Genomic DNA, 20,858 nt, shown 5'->3' on the forward strand with positions numbered 1-20,858 from the left:
ACCAGTACTCCCCCCCCCCTAAAAAAAAAAAATAAAAAAAAACCAGGAAGTGGCCCTGTGACTCAAAGTGGTAGAGTGCTAACCTTGAGCTGAAGAGCTCAGGATAGCACCCAGGCCCACAATTCAAACTCCACAACCCACAAAAATAAATGAATAAATAAATAAAACTTGAAGCTGCAGATGCCATTGCAAATTAAAGGTTTTCATAGCCTGGGTTCTTTGTCAACGTTGGATATCTGATTTCTATAAATAATCTATAATTTCAGCCTACTTTGTAGTTTTGAAATAGTACATCTCATGTAATGCTTCTGATGACCCTAAGAGTTACAGGAAGAATTATGCATGAATGCAGTAGCTTGAACAAGATCACTGAGGAGGTGAAGGGGGCAGAGCAGCCAGTTACAAGTCAGAATCATGTGATCTTTCTGTTCTCCCACATAAATGTAAACATTTTTAAAAGTTTTTTTAGTCCTTACGTTGTCAGTGTAATTTTTGTTAGTTTGATATGTGATGTGTGCTTTGCTGACTAAATGTTACTTCTTTTTAAGACCTGAAAGCTACGTTCTTTATGGTAACCGAGCTCTTTGTTTTCTTCGTACTGGACAGGTAAGGTAAGTAGAATAACGTGTCCCAGTTATTGCACTGTTAGACTAAACACCCATTTGGGAGAAACATTCCTGTTTTATAGGCATCCAACACCCCTTGCCATAGCTCTTTATCAGAAATAGTGAAGAGTTAAAAAAGAATACCATAGACTTCATACATCACTGTGACACAGCAGCTGTTGGAGTTACAGGTGTATGTCATACATTATTTCACCTTTCACATATGTTATTAAATCCCTTGGCACTCATAATGTCCAGATATTACTTGAAGAACAACTTGTACAACTAGTAAGTGGTGGTGCCAGCATTTAAATGCAGATTTATGATGTTAATACCTGTTTATAAGACCTATAGCATGTTATATCCTTTTGCTCTATTAAATCTGTAGAGTTTTTGGCAGAAGCATTTTTGCTGAATTTTGTATCTGTTTGTCTTGGTATGAAAAATTAAATGTCCTTTATAAGTGAAAACAAATACAAAAATACAATGGCCTTATTCTTTGAGTAGAATAATAATGAATTCTTTAGTTCCATGAGTTGAATTTATACTGAGCTTTTATTTACCAGTTGAAAAAGAATTAGATAGATACATCATGATTTTAGTCCCCCTTAGTTAAATTTATTCCTTCCTTGTTTTCTTTTTTTTTTTTTTTTGCCAGTCCTGGACTTGAACTCAGGGCCTGAGCACTGTCCTTGGACTTTCTCAAGGCTAGAGCTCTACCACTTGAGCCTCAGCACCACTTCCGGCTTTTTTCTATGTATGTGGTACCAAGGAATCAAACCCAGGTCTTCGTGCATGCTAGGCAAGCACTTTAACCACTAGGCCAAACTCCTGGCCCCTTCCTTCTTTTCTTCCCCTTCCTTTCCCTTCCTTTTTCGCCCTCTCCCTGTCCCTCCTTCCCTCCCCCCCTTCTCTTCTTCACCTTCTCTCATATGTCAGTCCTTCTTGAGCTCTCAGTGCTTGGGCACTGTCTCTTGAGCTTTTGTGCTCAAGTTTTAGTGCTCTACCACTTGATCCACAGCTCTACTTCAGCTCTTTGGTGATTATTTAGAGATGAATCTCATGGATTTTACTGCCCGGACTGGACTTAAATCACGATGCTCAGATCTTAGCCTCCTGGGTTAGGATTACAGGCGTGAGGCACTAACACTTAGCTTTAGTTAAAAAAAATTAGGACATAAATTATAAGTAGGAATATCTAGCAGTATAGACTATTGTATTTAATTATGTCCTCCTTTTCTCTTAGAAGGGCTTAGTGTGCTGTAATAATAAATCCACTGTAAAAGAATATTCAGAGCCTTGCAAGTAGAAAGCCTACTTAAAGTCTAGGGTCCTGAGAGCAAGCAGCATAGGCCTAAGGTCTTCTTGGAGAAATATTAGTAATAATTCATATTTGCTTGACTTTTCGTTTCTCCAAAGCAGAAAGGAAAACCTTACCCGTTACATAATTTTCATTGTTCACAAAGAATAAAACACTAATTGCCTAGTTGGAGAAATCTCTTCTTTATGCAGATATTATACAATGTGAAGGGTTTCATCATGGCATTTCCACTCACAGATAAGTTTTTATCACATTCACCCCTCTGTTTACTTTTATCCATCTTTCTACTCTTCTTTTTAGAACAAAACTTGCAATTAAAAAATGGATTTCTTATACACACCTGAAATACGTTTATATGCCTAGTAACGTTAATTGATAGAGTATAGAAAAATCTTAGCAGCATTACTATTCATAAGAAGAAAATGCTTTGGAAATGCAATTTGAGGCTTTACAAACGGGTTTTTTTGGTGGTGAAGTCATGACATCTGAGAACCTGATAATTAGCTGTTTTTGGTAGAAGCTCTTAATATTGGATTGTGGGAGTGGAGAATATAATATGTTCTAAGTATGTAGCTTAAAAATAACATTTATTGTGTTTTTCTTTTATTATAAACAGAACACATTCTCATGGTAGAAAATTTGGAAAATACAAGAGTTTAAAAAGAAGAAAATAAAAATCACCAATAATCCATCCACCTTGGAGGATATCACTTTATTAATATTATGCAGCTTTTAGAGGGCTTAAACCATGGATAATCTGAGGCTATCTAGACTATAGGATTGGGATTGGTTTAACACAGTCTTTCATCAATAACACTGTTTTCAACTGGTTCTGAAAAGAAATGAGCCACAAATATCTAGGTTATTGCCTCTGGCTAGGTCCAGAGTTGCAGATATTCTGTGCTGTTTGAAAGTGAGTCTGTATGCTTTCAGAATCAGATGGATAGGTTTACAACTTCGTTAGCCTTTTGTGAAAATTGAGGTGCTTGTCTGAAATGTTGGTGAGCAGAATGTTATCCATTCTCCAGCTCTCAAGAGCTAAGAGACAGACCAGGGTGATTTTTGTTTTCATGAATACTAAGTGCTAGACACATGAGGAGATCCTCCCGAAACCCTGCGGAGAGAGGAGTATATGAAAGTAGAAACATTGGGGCCAGCTAACTGGGTGAGGTAAAGGCCAAGAGTAGGGTATGATTTACCCTTGTACTTCCTTGATGTCCTAGCTTGTGATTGAACCACATCTATGCTTTCCCTGGAGACAGGTTAGCAGCATTTAAGAATTATTCCTTATTAGATGCAAAGACCAATAAGAATTGGATGCCGCCTTGGTACCTGAAGCTATGGTACATTGGTTTTGCTCATTTCCTATCTTCTCCCACATTGTCCATATGATTTGAACAGTAATCTAGGGAAAATGTTTTCAGAGTCCTTAACTTCTGATGAAGTTAGTTGATGTGATTTAGGAACATTGCCAACAATAAAATGTGCCACTGATACAGGAGGACTCGTGCCATAAGGAACAGCTTTTAGCTGAATTACCAGGGTTGAGATGTTTGGAAACGCAAAGTGATGCTAGATCTGCCATGGAATCTGGTTGAGTAGCTGCAGGGATAGCTAGGGACAAAGCATCCTCTCTCCCCCAATTCAGGTAAGGAGGCCACTCAGTTTCACAGGGACAGAGTTTTCTTTTTTTTTTTTTTTTGGTCCATCCTGGGGTGCTCAGGGCCCGAGCACTGTCCTTGGACTTTCTCAAGGCTAGAACTCTACCACTTGAGCCAAAATACCACTTGAGCCACGGCGCTACTTTCAGCTTTTTGTCTTTGTATGTGGTACTGAGGAATCCAAACCAGGTATTTGTGCATGCTAGGCAGGCACTCTTACCACTAGGCCAAACTCCAACCCATGATGGACTTCTTACAGACTTGCTGTTGTGAAAGCAAAATTGAAAGGAATTGCATTGGAATATTTTAAATATTTTAGATTAATTCCAGAAAATGAGGAATACACTGATTCAAGTCAAGAATGCTAAAATAATGCTGAAATAATTTAATCCTAAAAATGTAGAAAGTACAAACTGAAGTATTAAAAACATCCAATTGAGAAAATATTTTGGCAATAATCTCTTAAATAATACTGAATCTTAACAGCATAGCTGATGTTCTTCTAAGTATTTTATACATATTTACTTGTAAAACCCTCACAACTGTGAGAAGTTGATGCTCAGAGTCCAAGCATGCTAGGTAGAGATGCTGAAGACAAACTTTGAATCTAGTTAAGCCTAGATGTAGAGTCTCTATTGTTAGTTGCTGTGCTAAGCTGACAATAAAATTAAGGGGAAGTGTGCTTAAACATTAAAAAAAATGATCCAAATAGTCAAACATTTATTAGGACTTGATTATCCTTATATGACATGCAGATTAAAAACTATGAAGTTTCTCTTTCATACCCATCAGATTGGCAAACGCTTAAAAACGTTGTAATACCAAGTGTTTGAGAGGATGTGGAACAAAGAAAACTTTTCTACTTGTCTAGAGAAGGTATAAATGGGTACAGTTGCTTTGGAGAGCAATCTGAAGATGAAGATGTGCAGCTCACTTCTAGAGTAAGCCCTTCCAACCAGAATGTGAACCCAAGGGGACATGAGCAAGATTTCAGATAGTATTGTCTGTAAGAATAAAGACGGGGAAGCAACCTACATGTCCATCACTAAGAGAATGGATAAATTATGGTATATTCATACAATGGAACTCTAAACAGCTATTAAAATGAATGTAATGTTGAGTGAAAAACCAAGTTGCAGAGTGATTTGTGCAGTATGATACCATAATGTCTAAACCATGCAAAAACAAATGTGCATATCAGTATAGGGTCTGTATTGAAACTGTTTTAAAATGCATGGATATGTTAAAAACCAGGAGTGTGGCTATCTCTGAGGAGAGAAGGTGGGGAAAGGATTTAGAGGAGGGAGGGATGATGCACAGTGATGTCAACTGTAACCTGGAAAAAAAAAAAGCTGAAGTAAACACGGCAAAATGTGTGTCGCTGCCCGCGGCAACGACACATCACTTCAGAGGTGTACTGGGAATGATCACAGACTCAAATCGCTGCAAGCAGAGGTCGTTTATTTCTCTCTTCTTTCTCCTCTGCCTCTCTCCTGTCTCCTCTCCCTTCTCCGTCTTTTCTCCCTCTTCGTCTTCTTCTCTCTCCTCCCTCCCCGCAAACCCCACACTATTTATATCCTTAAGCAGCCAATCATAGTAAAGGTCATCTGCAAAGCAGCAAACAAACCTGGAAGAAATCTAGCAATCCACTCTATTCACAAGCACGGAAAAAACAAATCAACGAATGCAAAGAAACTTCCTGGTCAACAAGTACTGACTCATTAGCAAGCTGCCTGGTGCCAACTTATAATCTTACTTCCTCAGGAGGCTGAAAGCAGTGGTCTCCAACAATGTGAATTTTTTTTTTTTTTTTTGGCAGTCCTGGGCTTGAGCTCAGGGCCTGAACACTATCCTTGGACTTTCCCAAGGCTAGAGCTCTACCACTTGAGCCTTAGCACCACTTCCGGCTTTTTTCTATGTATGTGGTACCGAGGAATCAAACCCGGGTCTTCATGCATGCTAGGCAAGCACTCTACCACTAGGCCAAACTCCCGGCCCCACAAAATGTGAATTTCTTGCTGACTCATTTCACAAATGGCACATGAGTGTTTATTATGTTAATGTTATTTTCTTTTATGTGTACTTGAAAGATGGTGGGGGAGGAAAAGTGTGATTTAAAATGCACAGGAGGGTAAAAGTAACCCAAAACAGTGATTATGAAACATCAAAGGTAAAATAAGTAAGATGAAATCAAAAAGGGAAAAAATACATGCATTTTTAGACCAGCAGCAAGGAGAGAAAGCCTGACATTAATGAAGTGTGAGTTGGAAAACAGAAGGGGTCAAGATGGTAGCTATTTTATTTTATTTTTATTTTTTTTGCCAGTCCTGGGCTTGAGCTCAGGGCCTGAGCACTGTCCTTGGACTTTCTCAAGGCTAGAGCTCTACCACTTGAGCCTCAGCACCACTTCCGGCTTTTTTCTCTGTATGTGGTACCGAGGAATTGAACCCGGGTCTTCATGCATGCTAGGCAAGCACTTTAACCACTAGGCCAAACTCCCGGCCCCGATGGTAGCAATTTTAATCCAAAATAACAGCATGTAAATCTGACTACCATGCATGTGTGTGTGTTGGGGGGTGGGGAGGTCCTGAGACTTGAAGTCAGGGCCTGGGCACTGTCACTGAACAGTTTTGTTTAAGGCTAAAGGCTAGCACTCTACCACACCAGATGCAGTGCCAGCTCTAGCCTTTTGGTGATAAGAGTTTCTAGACGTGGGGGGGAGGGAAATGGGGACCAAGACATGTGAAAGGGTATCAATGTATGGGAATTAATGCACCATCTATCTGGCAAATATCATGTAACCCTTCTATTAATTACAATAAAAATATATGAAAAAAAAAAGAATTTCTAGACGTTCCTGCATAGGTTGACTTTGAACAGTGGTCCTCAGCCTCTTGAGTAGTTAGGGGTACAGCCACCCGCCAGAGACCACCTTAGATTTGGACATGGGTGAGGCTCACAGCCAGTCAATATGCCTCTGTGTGGTAGATGAGTTTGAGCGGGAGTTAAGTACAGACACCGCATAGCTGTACTGCCTCCTTTGCCTCTAGACATTTGCACTACTTCTCTCCTGCGGAACCTCCAAGGTTAAGTGTGCCATGAATCCCAAGTCTCTGATTTGGATGACATCTGGTCATCTAGAAGTGCACTGTTCAAATATAGCTTGCTCACCTGTAAGATCTCAGTAGAGTGGTAGTTGTAGTTGAAGTGCCAGAAAATTTCAGCTCAGAGGAGAAGAAAAGGCAGTTAGACATAGCTGTACCTGAGGTACTTCAGTTGATGTGATATTTTATATCACATCATGATGCATACATAGAAGATTTTAATTCTGGAGTATAATGACCATTGTAAGGGGAAATATAACTGGAGAAAGGGGAAGATAAGCTTTGAATATTTGATTAGCTTTGTAAAATCATGGATTTTTTTTCTTTTTGGAAAATGTTATTGTCGGGGTAATGTATAGTTAACATTCTTCAGGTAGTAGGTGCATTACTTCTAGCACATTGATACCCCTTCTGTTTTTGTCCCCATTTCCCTCCTCCCATCTCCCAATCATAGAAATTTTAAAGTATTTTTTACTTGATTTTTGGCATTTAGATACCTATCATGCCATATTTCCTCCCATCAGATCTCACCCATGATCAGGGGCAAACAGACTTCAACTGACTCCTCTATCGAGTCGTTTTCTGAATTCTTTGAGACCAGAGATACAGCGGCTTTCTGTGAGAATTTAAATTTGTTTGTAGGCTTCAATTTAAATATGCTGGTTTGAAGAGTTAAGTCCTACTGATTTTAACCTCTGGCTTGTATAAGTTTTGTTTAGAAGCCATAGAATTAGTTTTTTTTTTTTCTTTTTTTGGGGGGGACCTGGGCACTGTTACTGCCCTGCCACATGAGCCACAGTGCCACTTCCAGTTTTCTGGCGATAAATAGGAAATAAGAGTGTCTCACAGACTTTAGTGCCTGGGCTGGCTTTGAACCGTGATCCTCAGATCGCAGCCTCCTGAGTAGCTAGGATTATAGGCGTGAGCCACTGGTGCCCGGCCAGAATTAGCTTTTGAAGAAAACATAATTTACAATATTCTTTGGGGTATACTCTTAAAAAAAAAAAGCAAATGCATATTGTATAAGTTTGAGTAGAAAAGACTGTACTAAAAGCTCATATCCAGCACAGATACATTCCCTACCACTTTTCAGAATTCACTTATAAAATTTGCAAAATGCCAAATACATTGATTATAAATAACAGTCATTAGCCAGGCACTGGTGGCTCCTGCCTATAATCATGTCATCCCATTTCCTTACGAGGCTGAGATCTGAGGAGCACAAGTCGAAACCGGCCCAAACAGGAAACCTGGAAATGGTGCTGTGGCTCAACTGGTAGAGCACTAGCCTTGATAAAGCTCAAAGACAGTGCTCAGGCTCTGAGTTCAAGCCCCAGGACTCCCCCCCCCCCAAAGAAAAAGCCCACAAAAATATATTATGGGAATATTGTGGGAATATATTACATATACTATGAACTTCCTACATTTAGATATTAAGTTTTGGACCTGTTTGCATATCAACATATATAGAAATATAACTTGTTGGCCAGATGCTGGTGGCTCACATCTGTAATCCTAACTGCCCAAGAAGCTGATATCTGAGGATCACGGTTCAAAACCAGCCCTGCAGGAAGGTTCCTAAGACTGTTATCTCCAATTAACCACTAGAAAATGGGAAGTGACACAATGGCTCAAAGTGGTACAGCTCTACTCTAGCCTTGAGTTAAAAGAAGCTCAGGGATAGCGCCCTGGCCCCGAGTTCAAGTCTCATGGCCAATTTGTGTGTGTGTGTGTGTATAACTTTAAATTCATAGCATTTTACTGACTGGATTATTCATATACTCACAGTAGTTCATATTACTACATAGTTTGTATTAGTATCGAGACTTATTTATAATTATAGATTTATTAGAATATAGATTATTTTCAGTTTTAAAAAGGTAGATACAGGCCCAGAGCATGGCCTAATGGTAGAGTGCTTGCCAAGCATGCACAAATCCCTCGGTACCAGGAAAAGCTGAAAGTGGTGCTGTGGCTCAAGTGGTATAGTGCTAACCTTGAGAAAGTCCAAGGATAGTGCCCAGGACTTGATTTCAAGCCCCAGGACTGGCAAAAAAAAGAAAAGATACAGTGCTGTAATGATTTGTCCTGTACTTAAAATTCTATGTTCAAGAGCAAATATATCTGAGGAGAAATCCCTAGTAAATTTCTTTTGTGAAAGAGTATATAAAAATGTAAGCACATTGGCTTAATTGTACATATTCACTACATATTTGACTGAACATTACATTTGAATCTTGCTTTTGTAGTTTAATGGTAAAGTAAGAAACTTGCTGGGCCCCAGTGGCTCATCATGCCTGTAATCTTAGGTACTCAGAAGGATGAGGTCTGAGGATTGGGGCTCGAAGCCAGCCCAGGCAGAAAAGTCCATGAGACTCTTACCTCCCTTTCACCACCAGAAAACCAGAAGTGGAGTTATGGTTCAAACTGCTTAGAGCACTAGTCTTGAGTTGAAAGAACTCAGGGACAGTACACAGGCCCTTAGTTGAAGCTCTATAACTGATAGAGAGGGGGGAGAGAGAGAGAGAGAGACAGACACATACACACTTTTGGAGTAATTATTTTTTGATCTAGTTACTCCTTGAAAGTAGTGTTGTATAATGGGGGAGGAGGGACTCTTGCATTACATACTTACATGTTGTTTTAGAGAGTCCGTAAAGAAATGGATACAAGCGATCACTTCAGTGATTCATTACTAGTTCACCTGTCATCACAGAGCTGATCAACCAGGGCCCTGTGATGTTTAGGCCTGGACAAATGAGAATCTGGTGTTCTTACCTGTCTTTAAGATCCCAGAATAAGAAAAAGGCCCAGCCACCTATAACAGGTTCCCTCTGTCACTATTTGAGTTAGGGGTGAAGAAAGAAGAGTATTGAGGAATAGTTATTGTAGCAAATGTACATGGAAACTAGAGGAGGAAAAATAGGTATTCTTTACTAACATTATAAGTAAAATGTATATGAAGCAATACATGGGGCAAACACATGTAACAGTAATAAGTCGGAGTAAATACACTAGAACTCTGGTTTTTATTCTGTGGTCAGTAGCCTCATCATGTTACACAGTGTTAAGGAGCCAACAGCTGCTTGTATCTCTTAAATCACTTCATTTTCATAGATCTCTTGTTGCTATCAAAAGTCAAACCTGTTCACCTGGCTGCTGTGGTTTTTGAACAACAGTCGCTTATTGTAATATATTGTGTATACTTGGCTTGAGTATTAAGCTGTGGCCATATGTTACTACATGTGGACATTTAAGTGGCCTTTGTTCCCATGTTGACATTGTTTTGTAAATATATGATACACATATTAAAACAATATAATACTGTGTATTATAACATTTAGCCTTATTCAACAAACACTAATAGAATTCTACTTAATGGCAGTCAGACATTAGTGAAAAAGAGATGTAATCTGCGTGTTCTTTTTTTTTTTTTTTTTACCAATTGTGGGACTTGAACTCAGGGCCCGAGCACTATCCTTGGACTTCTCTCAAGGCTAGAGATCTACCACTTGAACCAGAGCACCACTTCTACCTTGTTCCATTTGTTTTGATTTCCTATATTTTCTACATTTCCTATAATGGAAGTATATTATAGAATTTTTTTGGGGGGAAGGGGTCGGTCATGGCTCTTGAACTCGGGGCCTGGGCACTGTCCCTGAGCTCTTCAGCTCAAGGCTACTGCCCTACCCCTTGAGGAGTCTCATGGATTATAGTGCCCAAGCTGGCTTTGAACCATGATCCTCAAATTTCAGCCTCCTGAGTAGCTAGGATTACAGGCGTGAGCCACTGCGCCCAGCTTTTAGATTATTTTTGACTAGATGATAATACATAGACAATTCAGAATATACAAATATGTAACATACAATGATTTTAAAAGAATAAATGTTTAAAGATTTTGTTTTTTGTTTTTATTTTTAGAAATGCACTTGGTGATGGAAAGAGAGCCATTATTCTGAAGAACACATGGTCAAAGGTAGGTGTATTCTGTGTGTTACACTCAGTACCATGCACTTTTGTGAAAGTTAGTTTTAGGATGTGTACTTTTAAGTAAAAATATGGATGAAGAGTGTGTGTGTGTGTTGTGGGGCTTGAACTCAGGGCTTAGGTACTGTTCCTAAGCTCTGCTGCTCAAGGTTAGTGCTCTACCACCTGAGCTACCGCACCACTTCCTGAAATTATTTTTAACAAGAATATGTTGAATTTGTTTGTTTATGTTTTGTTGGTCACGGAAATTGAACTCAGGCCTTGCCACTGTCCTGAGCTTTTGCATTCAAGGCTAGCTTCTACCGCTTTTAGCTGTGGTTTTCTGGTAGTTAATTGGAGATAAGAGTCTGATGGCCTTTCCTGTCCAGGCTGGCTTTGAACCATGATAGTCAGATCTCAGCTTTCTGAGTAGCTGAGATTGCAGGCTTGAGCCACCAGTTCCCAGCTCTATGTTGAATGTATTGTTCATTCTGTATAACTATTAACCCATTGCTGGATTCTATTTGATTTTTTTTTTTTTTTTTTGCCAGTCCTGGGCTTGAGCTCAGGGCCTGAGCACTGTCCTTGGACTTTCTCAAGGCTAGAGCTCTACCACTTGAGCCTCAGCACCACTTCTGGCTTTTTTTTTTTTTCTATGTATGTGGTACCAAGGAATCGAACCCAGGTCTTTGTGAATGCTAGGCAAGCACTTTAACCACTAGTCCAAACTCCTGGACCTAAATTTGATTTTTTTGTAGTTGCTGTTGTTTGTTTTTTTGACAGTCCTGAGGCATGAGCTCTAAAGGGAGCTCTACTAATTTGAGCCACTGCATTACTTTTGACTTTTTCTATGTATGTGGTACTGAGGAATTGAACCTGGGTCTTGGTGCATGCTAGGCAAGCATTCTACCACTAGGCCACGCTCACAACTCCTATTTGATGGTATTTTTGAGGACTTCGGTTTCTGTTTTTCAATGTGCATTAGCTACTGTGTTTTTTCTTCAATATGATAATCTTCACCTAGTTGTATATCATGGCAGATAAAGGTATTGTTAACATTTCTGTTACCTTTAACTTTTTTTTTAACTAAAAAAAGGGGGGAGCTGAGAATATAGCTTAGTGATACTAGAAAACAGTGGCTCTACCCTCTAATGAAAAGCAGTGTTTATAGTGAAATGAGAATTGAGTGTTCAGTGAATGAATTGAGATCTTTGATAGAGTCTGGTTAAAAATGATCCAGGGGCCAGGGATGTGGCCTAATGGTAGAGTGCCTGCCTAGCATGTACGAAGCCCTAGGTTTGATTCCTTGGTTCTACATACACAGAAAAAGCCGGAAGTGGTGCTATGGCTCAAGTGGGAGAGTGCTAGCCTCAAGAAAGCCCTAGGACTGGGGGAAAAAATCTAGAATTCATAGTCCACCAGAACACAGTATTGAGCTTAAATGATTGTTTTTGTGATAAGTTGATCACTTTTTTTGGGGGGGGGGGCAGTTGTGGGTCTTGAATTCTGGGCCTAGGTGCTGTCCCTAAGCTCTTCAGCTCAAGCCTAGCACTCTACCCCTTGTGCCATTGTGCCACTTCCAGTTTTCTGGTGGTTAATTAGAGATGAGTCTCAAGGACTTTAGTGCCCAGGATGGCTTTGAACAGCATTCTTCAGATCTCAGCCTCCTGAGTAGCTCAGATTACAGGTGTGAGCCACTAGCACACAGCCAAGAGTCACATTTTTTTTTTTTTTTTTTTTTTTTGCCAGCCCTGGGCTTGAGCTCAGGGCCTGAGCACTGTCCTTGGACTTTCTCAAGGCTAGAGCTCTACCACTTGAGCCTCAGCACCACTTCCAACTTTTTTCTATGTATGTGGTACCGAGGAATCGAACCCGGGTCTTCATGCATGCTAGGCAAGCACTTTAACCACTAGGCCAAACTCCCGGCCCCAAGAGTCACATTTTTTTGGTTATGCTAGGGATGGAACATATGCCCTTCCTTGCATATGTTACACAAGCCTTCTATTACTGAGCCACATCCCCATGCTTGGTCACTTTTTTTTTTTTGCCAGTCCTGGGCTTGAGCTCAGGGCCTGAGCACTGTCCTTGGATTTTTCTCAAGGCCAGAACTCTACCACTTGATCCTCAGCACCACTTCTGGCTTTTTCTAAGTATGTGGTACCGAGGAATTGAACCTGGGTCTTCGTGCATGCTAGGCAAGCACTCTACCACCAGGCTAGACTCCCAGCCCTACTTCTTTTTTATTTTTATAAAAGTATTCTTCGTGGGCTGGGAGTTTGGCCTAGTGGTAGAGTGCTTGCCTAGTATGCACGAAGACCCAGATTCAATTCCTCGGTACCACATACATAGAAAAAAAGCCAGAAATGGTGCTGAGGCTCAAGTGGTAGAGTTCTGGCTTTGAGAAAAATCCAAGGACAGTGCTCAGGCCCTGAGCTCAAGCCCAGGACTGGCAAAAAAAAAAAAAAAAAAAAGAAAAGAAAAGTATTCTTCGTGATATGTACTAATGATCGAAGTGATCTTGGCGAAGTGTAACAAAAGTTAGGATCTTTGTTGGAGGTACAGAAATCTCTTAAACAAAAATGTTGATTTCTGGTTAATTGTTTAAAATGATTAGACTTCTTACAACTTTTCACTAAGTTCATTAGATAATTTCCTATAGTAGTGATATTTTAACTTATATGGGATCTAACATTTCTAAGTATCTAATTCATTTTCAAGCCAATCATCTTTCCCTTTTCTTATGTATTTTCTTTTAAAGCATATTTTTGAGAAAACCTCAAGTTTATCTTTTTGATGCAGGGTCATTTTCGTTATTGCGATGCTCTTTTTATGCTGGGTGAATATGACTGGGCCCTGCAAGCAAACATAAAAGCTCAAAAACTGTGTAAAAATGATCCTGAGGGGATGAAGGATCTAATTCAGCAGCATGGAAAGTTACAAAAGCACATAGAAGAACTGCAAGGTATTTCACATAAGATTCTTTTAGTTATAGTCACATTCACTTTAAAACTTTTGAAAGTGAATTTCTTGGTGTAATGACCATAAATCAATTCTTAGATGATTTGTGCTTATTTAGCATAGTCAAGTCATTCAAATTTTCCTTTCTGTTTGTATAGAAGTACATTAGTATTACATTCCATTAGGTAATTATGAAGGAACTATATATTTTATTTGAAACAGACAGCATCCTAGTTATTATTTATTCTTGTGTAGAAAGGTAGCTTTTCTAGAAATTTATAGCAAAAGTTTTTGAAAAAATTGTTTGAATAATTTCTCCATTGTTCAGGTTACTTTCTAAAACATAGGGCTCTTCAGTAGAGTTGCCTGATTTTTTTTTTATTGTGATTAATAAAAGGGTTACATGATATTTGCCAGATAGAAGGTGCATTAATTCATATACATTGATACCCTTTCACATGTCTTGGTATGCCTGATGTTTTATAGCCAGATTTTCAGACAATTCTACAGCATAGTGAATATAGTGAAGATATATATGGATATATATGTAAGCACATACAGACACATGCATGCACGCACCAGCAGTGGGCTGTGCAGATTTAGTGTTGTAGATTTCCCTTCTGCTGTTAGTCACAATATGGTAGTATATCAGCCTACTTGACATTTTCTTACACTACAGTTTTAGCATATAGCTCCTTACTGTTTTTTCTTCTTTGAGTATTTAATGTGTATTGAATTAAGCCAAGCAGTTCAGTTTCATTAGGAGCTACTGTCATCCAGATAACAAGATTCTAAAGTTGTGAGCTTTTGAAGATAGTTATCCTCTAATTCCAATTTATGCATTGCTGTCAGTTTGGCAATAATCACATGTAATTGAATGTCTAAGCAAGTTTATAGTGGATTGTTGGTACTATCCTGTAATGAAAAACAACTGGAATCTTAAGTTCATTTATCAACCTTCTAAATTTGATGTTCTTTAATATCAGCTTAAAGGAAACTTAAAAACATTAAAATCTGTGTTGCCAATACATTCATTACTCTGTGTGTGTGTGTGATTGACTTTTATAGGTCGAACATCTTATAAGAATCCAATTAAAGCATTTTATGAGAGCAGGTGAGTTAACGTCTGGTTAGTAGATGCTACTTGGAATAATTTTGCCTGTGAACTTAAGAACAGTCCCTTAGGAACTAACAGCAGTTGCCCAGTAAAGATAGGCATAGATGAAAAGAAGAGAAAGGAATGTGTATGTGTGTGTGTGTATGTACATGTTATTGTGTTTAAGATGAGGTCATGTGGGCCGGGAGTTTGGCCTAGTGGTTAAAGTGCTTGCCTAGCATGCACGAAGACCCGGGTTCGATTCCTTAGTACCACATACATAGAAAAAAAAAGCCGGAAGTGGTGCTGAGGCTCAAGTGGTAGAGCTCTAGCCTTGAGAAAGTCCAAGGACAGTGCTCAAGCCCTGAGCTCAAGCCCAGGACTGGCAAAAAAAAAAAAAAAAAAAATGAGGTCATGTGTGAGTGGTCAGATTTATTTTGTGGACTATTTTACTGAACTATTTGGATGTGTATATACATAGTAGAGATTAGTAATCTGATTCTTTGGGGGAAAATGACGTGAAATATTCATTTGAAGTTACTATTTTTGAAGGAGACCAGTTTAATCATGAGGTCCCTTGGCTGCCAAAGCTAGCTAGGACACATTCTGTGTCTCATACCCCTTGTCTCTGTCCTGGAAAACGTCTCCTACCTAATATTTTTAAAATGCTACAGGGCTGGGAGTTTGGCCTAGTGGTAGAGTGCTTGCCTAGCATGCATGAAGACCCAGGCTTGATTCCTTGGTACCACATACACAGAAAAAGCTGGAAGTGGGGCTATGGCTCACGTGGTAGAACTCTAGAGCCTTGAGAAAACCCAAGGACAGTGCTCAGGCTCTAGAACTGGCTAAATAAATAGATAAATAAAATGCTGCAGAAAGATTTGAGTATGCTTACATGGAAATAAATAATAACCTAGGTTCTATATTTGATTACTTGACAATAAGGTAAATTATGCTTTTCAGATTACATAGGATATTGAAGCGGTCAAGAACAGTGTCAGTCTTATTGGAACCCAGCATACTTGTCTGGAACCATTATTAAAATGCTGTTTATATAGAGCCTCATCTTAGTGGTAGAATTTTTTTTTTTTTTTTGCCAGTCCTGGGGCTTGAACTCAGGGCTTAAGCACTGTCCTTGGACATTGCTCAAGAATAGCACTCTGCCACTTGAGCTACAGTACCACTTCCAGCTTTTTCTGGATATTTGGTACCGAGGAATCAAATCCAGGGCTTTGTGCATGTTGGGCAAGCACTAGGCCAAACTCCGAGCCCTGTAGAAAGTATTTTTTTCTCCCAGTCCTGAGTTTGAGCTCAGGTCCTGAGCACTGTCCTTGGACTTTCTCAAGGCTAGAGAGCTCTGCCACTTGAGACACAGCACCATTTCTGGCTTTTTTCTATGTATGTGGTGCCGAGAAATCGAACCCGGTCTTCATGCATGCTAGGCAAGCACTCTACTGCTAGGCCAAACTCCCGGCCCAGAAAGTATTTTTAAAACAATACCTTGCCTTCAAAAAAGCTGTAATTGCTGCGTCCTGCTTGTTTGAGAGATTTTAATTCATATTAATTAATAGGAGTAAAGTGATCATTCCTTTTATCCCTTCAGAAACTCTACACCTAGGAATCTATCAGCACCTGCTTTTAGTGCATCACTTAATTTTGTGGAGAAGGAGAAAGCTTTCAAAAAAACTAGCCACGAAATGGCCAACAATGGTCATCACAATCAAAACGTAAGCTCACTTCAAGTTAGTTACTCTCAATATAAATTGCCTTTTTTTTTTTTTTTTAATTTCAATTTTATTGGTCATGGGGCTTGAACTCCGGGCTTGGGACCAGTGTCTTGAGAGTGAGTGACAATGGAGTTTATGACCAAGCCACCTTTCCCCTGTCTCTCAGTCATGTGGTTATTTTCTTTTCATCCTTTTCCTTTTTGCAATCTGTTGCCTAGCTCTATAACAGCATACAACCATATGTCCTCTATTGGAACAGAGGAGGAGAGGTCGTTATCCCTTTCACAACTCTGCTCGTGGATAACTGTACCTTCTGTCCCTTCTCAGCTGATATCAGAATCAGGGCTCTGCTTAGCAGAGGGCTTATTCTGTTGCTTTCTTCACAGTACCACAAAAGTTCTAGACTGGTTCTGATCATGTGTCCTAGGTGAAGGCACGAGTTTTTCTCTGACCTTTGTATACACAAAAGTTGATTAGCTATTATCAAGTTTACATTTATATTTCTCTTTAGGATTCAACAGTAGAAAAAAAACAGAAATGAAGAAAACCGTATTTTGACAATTGATAGATGATAGGCATTAAATAGAATATTTTCAGCATATATTGTCCTTTTGTTGATAACTCAAAATACCTTCAACGAGGGCCGGGAGCATGGCCTAGTGGTAGAGTGTTTACCTGGCATGCATGAAGCCCTGGGTTTGATTACTTGGTACTGTATATACAGAAAAAGCCAGAAATGGCACTGTAGCTTGAGTGGTAGAGCACTAGCTTTGAGAAAGCCCAAGGACAGTGCCCAGGCCCTGAGCTCAAGCCCCAGGACTAACCAAAAAAGAAAAAGAGAGAGAGAATTTGCCATTTATCTTGATCTCTTATCATTGATTATTTTGTTGGCTTGTTTGTACCTTGTCTTAATATCCAGTTGCATAATTTAGGAGGTTAAGTGAGTTCCATTGGATTTTTTTTTTTTTTTTGTCGGTCATGGAGCTTGAACTCTGGGCCTGGGGTGCTGTCCCTGAGCTCTTAAGTTCAAGGCTGCCACCCTGTCCCTTGAGCCACAGCGCCACTTCCAGTTTTCTGGTGGTTAATTGGAAATAAGAGTCTCACGGACTTTAGTGCCCAGACTGGCTTTGAACCATGATCCTCAGATCTCAGCCTCCTGAATGAATGGCTTAGATTATAGACATGAGCCACCAGTGCCCAGCTATGTTGGATTCTATAATAGAATAATTTATAATAAATCTTGTTCTATTGTATAATTATTGACTTCTTTGTGGATCTATTGTTTGGAAAATCTCACTGGTTTTATTATCATTGGCAGGTGGTAGATGACATTTTGAAAGGAGATGAATGTGACTGCTATCCTGAATTTATACCACCATCAAGTGAGTATTTTTTCCTTACACACATTCTTATTGAGTTATTGTAGTGTGGCCTGAACTTTCATGACCAACATTTACGTAGTCTCCCTAACATTTGCTATTTTCCTGTTCGCAATGTTTCTGAAATGATCTATAATATAAACCTTCACTCCAACTGCTTTTGTACCCCTGTGTCAACTTTCTTCTCCTCTTGTGGATGCCTTTGGATTATGCGGCAGTTTTTTGTTATTGTGGTGGTGGTAGTGGTGGTGGTAGTAGTAGTATTGTTTTTGTTTTTTTTCTTTTAATTTCTAAAATGAATTCCATCTTTGGGTTTGGATCATTTTATCCAGATCCTACCTATTTTCAATCCAAATGCAAATGTTGTATCCTTGATAACTAACTATGAAATTAGTACATCAGGAAAAAAACACTCTTGTTTTTTCCCTTCAAAGTGGCTGTTTAATTAAATGTCTTTTCTTTCCATCTGGTTGTAAACTGCCTGAAAACAGGAACCAGTGCCTATATCTTTCATCTGCTGCAGACCTAAACAATAACTATTATTTTATCTTGATAATATTTACCATTGAGAGAATGGTGGAAGGGTGACATTGATTAATATACACTGTACTCATAATCTGACTTGTTGAATTGACACAAACACCTTTATATAACTATTTTTTTTTTGCCAGTCCTGGTGCTTGAACTCAGGGCCTGAGTTCTGTCCTTGGGCTTTCTCAAGGGTACATCTCTACCACTTGAGCCCCAGCACCACTTCTGGCTTTTTTCTAAATATGTAGTACCGAGGAATTGAACCTGGGTCTTCATGCATGCTAGGCAAGCACTCTAGCACTAGGCTAGACTCCTGGCCCCAACTAAATTAATGCACACACACATACACTCCATCTTCTTTCTCCCCTCCCTCTCCCTCTCCCTCCCTCTCTCTCTCTCTCTCTCTCTCTCTCTCTCTCTCTCTCTCCCTCCCTCCCTCCCTCCCTCTCTCTCCCTCTCTCTCCCTCTCTCCCTCTCTCCCTCTCTCCCTCTCCTCCCCCCTCTCTTTCCCTCTTTTCCCACCCTCTTCTCTCTCTCCCCTCTTTCCCTCTCCCTCCCTTCCTCCTTTGCTCCTCCCCCCCCCTCTCTCTATATATATTTTTTCCCCCCTAGTCAGTCTTAGGGCTTGAACTCTGGTCTTGGGCACTGTCCCTGAGCTCTTTAGCTCAACGCTAGAGATCTACCACTTTGAGCCACAGTGCCACTTCCAGTTTTCTGGTGGTTAATTGGAGGTAAGAGTCTCATGGAGCAGGGCACAGTGGCTCACATCTGTAATCCTAGCTACTCTGGAGGTTGAGATCTGAAGATCATGGTTCAAAGTCTGGGCACTGAAGTCCGAAGACTCTCATCTCCAGTTAACTACTAGAAAACTGGAAGTGGCCCTGTGGCTCAAGGGTAGCCTTTAGCTGAAGAGCTCAGGGACCACACCCATGGCGGTAGGGCGGTAGCCTTGATGCCCTGGCTGGCTTTGAACTGCAGTCTTTAGATCTCAGCCTCCTGAGTAGCTAGGATTTTAGAGCTCTACTACTTGAGCCTCAGCACCACTTCTGGCTTTTTTCATGTATGTGGTACCGAGGAATTGAACCTGGGTCTTTGTGCATGCTAGGCAAGCACTCTACCACTATGCCAAACTCCCAGACTCCATCACATTTTTTTTTTTTTTGGCTTCCATCTTTGTAATTACACTCTCATACAGTATTCTTTCTTTGGCTTTCTTATTCCAGTTTGGATATTTTATTGGCTTACTGTCAAGCTTATGAATTTTTATGTACAAATTTCAGGAATAAATTATTTTTGTATTCACAGATCAGCCTCCAAAACTTAAAGGAAAGCAAAAATCTCGAAATAGTGAATCAGAAAAATTCAGGTATGTTTTTTCTCTAATTTTAGAGGGATTTTATATGAAATTGCATTAGACTTAAAAGATTAATCTTGGAAAGAGATTCAGTATCTTATATTGAGGAACTTATAACGACTTTCCATTTACTGAAAGGTTTTACTTGGTAATACTGGCTTTTGAATTTAGGGCCTTTTGCTTGCTAAGTAAATGTCTTTCACTTGAGTCATATCCCCAACCCATTACTAAGTATTTTCAGTGATTTTATTAAGTATACTATTTCTTCATGAAAGTAGCACTTTTTATTTTCAATGCTCCTTTCTCTTTTAGTTCTACTTCACAACTGACTTTACCAGTAGATTTGAAGAACCTCTTGGAGAAACAGTTTTCTAAATCTTCCAGAGCTGCGCACCAGGTAAAATGGAAGGTGCTTTGCCTGCAGAGAAAGCCAACTCTTGGAAAAAAACATTTTTCACGTGAATAAAGTTTAGCCAAGATTTAATAAAGTCATTACTAAGAAACAAAGCTAGCACTAATTCAACAGTAATGTGATAAATGTTTGTGAAAGCTTTAACTAATAGTTAATACTGTAGAATTACAATATCTTTGTTTCTCAAAGATTCAATGGTAATATTAACTTTGTGTTTTTTAAGGATTTAAATAACTGAAAAAGGATTTAAATACTTTCAGTTTTTTACTGACTTTAAAAGAGCAAACTTTTTTTGAATGACTTGATACTGAGATAAACCTCACCTACATATAAAATAACAAAGTTTTTATGCTATCTAGTGATGGAAAAGGTATATTATTAGCATGACATAAGTACTTCAAAATGTGTGGGTCATTTAAAAATACTTTAGCTCTATATAACAGCTTACAAAGGGCAAATACTTCTAATCATTTATATAAAGCTACTTTCAGAATCACTTAACAGTTGGAGACAATCCTGGGGCTTTAATTTAGGGTTTACGTGCTATCCCTGAGCTTTTCAGCTTAAGAGTCTATTCTGCCTTTTGAGCCATAGCTCACTTTTGGCTTTTTTAGGGTTAACTGGAGATAAGATCTCATGGACATTCCTGCCCAGGCTGGTTTCAAAGCTTAAGTCCTCAGATTTCAGCCTCTTTAATTTTATTTGATCTATTTTTGTTGGTCCTAGGCATTGAACTCTGGGCCT

The 20,858-nt window shown here is 39.4% G+C and overlaps 1 protein-coding gene across 3 annotated transcripts in view; it reads left to right on the top strand.

Annotated features, from left to right (window-relative positions):
• The window catches only part of Ttc3 (tetratricopeptide repeat domain 3), a 116,372-nt gene that overhangs the window by 31,374 nt on the left and 64,140 nt on the right, over nucleotides 1-20,858 (top strand). For all 3 annotated transcript variants that reach the window (XM_090349244.1, XM_090349237.1, XM_090349233.1), the window contains 8 exons: nucleotides 549-611; nucleotides 10,613-10,667; nucleotides 13,457-13,619; nucleotides 14,684-14,729; nucleotides 16,315-16,438; nucleotides 17,757-17,820; nucleotides 19,654-19,714; nucleotides 20,015-20,099. In XM_090349244.1, coding sequence (XP_090205370.1) covers nucleotides 549-611; nucleotides 10,613-10,667; nucleotides 13,457-13,619; nucleotides 14,684-14,729; nucleotides 16,315-16,438; nucleotides 17,757-17,820; nucleotides 19,654-19,714; nucleotides 20,015-20,099 — 661 coding nt within the window. The remainder of the gene's footprint in view (nucleotides 1-548; nucleotides 612-10,612; nucleotides 10,668-13,456; nucleotides 13,620-14,683; nucleotides 14,730-16,314; nucleotides 16,439-17,756; nucleotides 17,821-19,653; nucleotides 19,715-20,014; nucleotides 20,100-20,858) is intronic.

Source organism: Megascapheus bottae, chromosome 1 (genome assembly GCF_031878675.1).
Source record: "Megascapheus bottae isolate mThoBot1 chromosome 1, mThoBot2.hap1, whole genome shotgun sequence".
Classification (NCBI taxonomy): domain Eukaryota; kingdom Metazoa; phylum Chordata; class Mammalia; order Rodentia; family Geomyidae; genus Megascapheus; species Megascapheus bottae.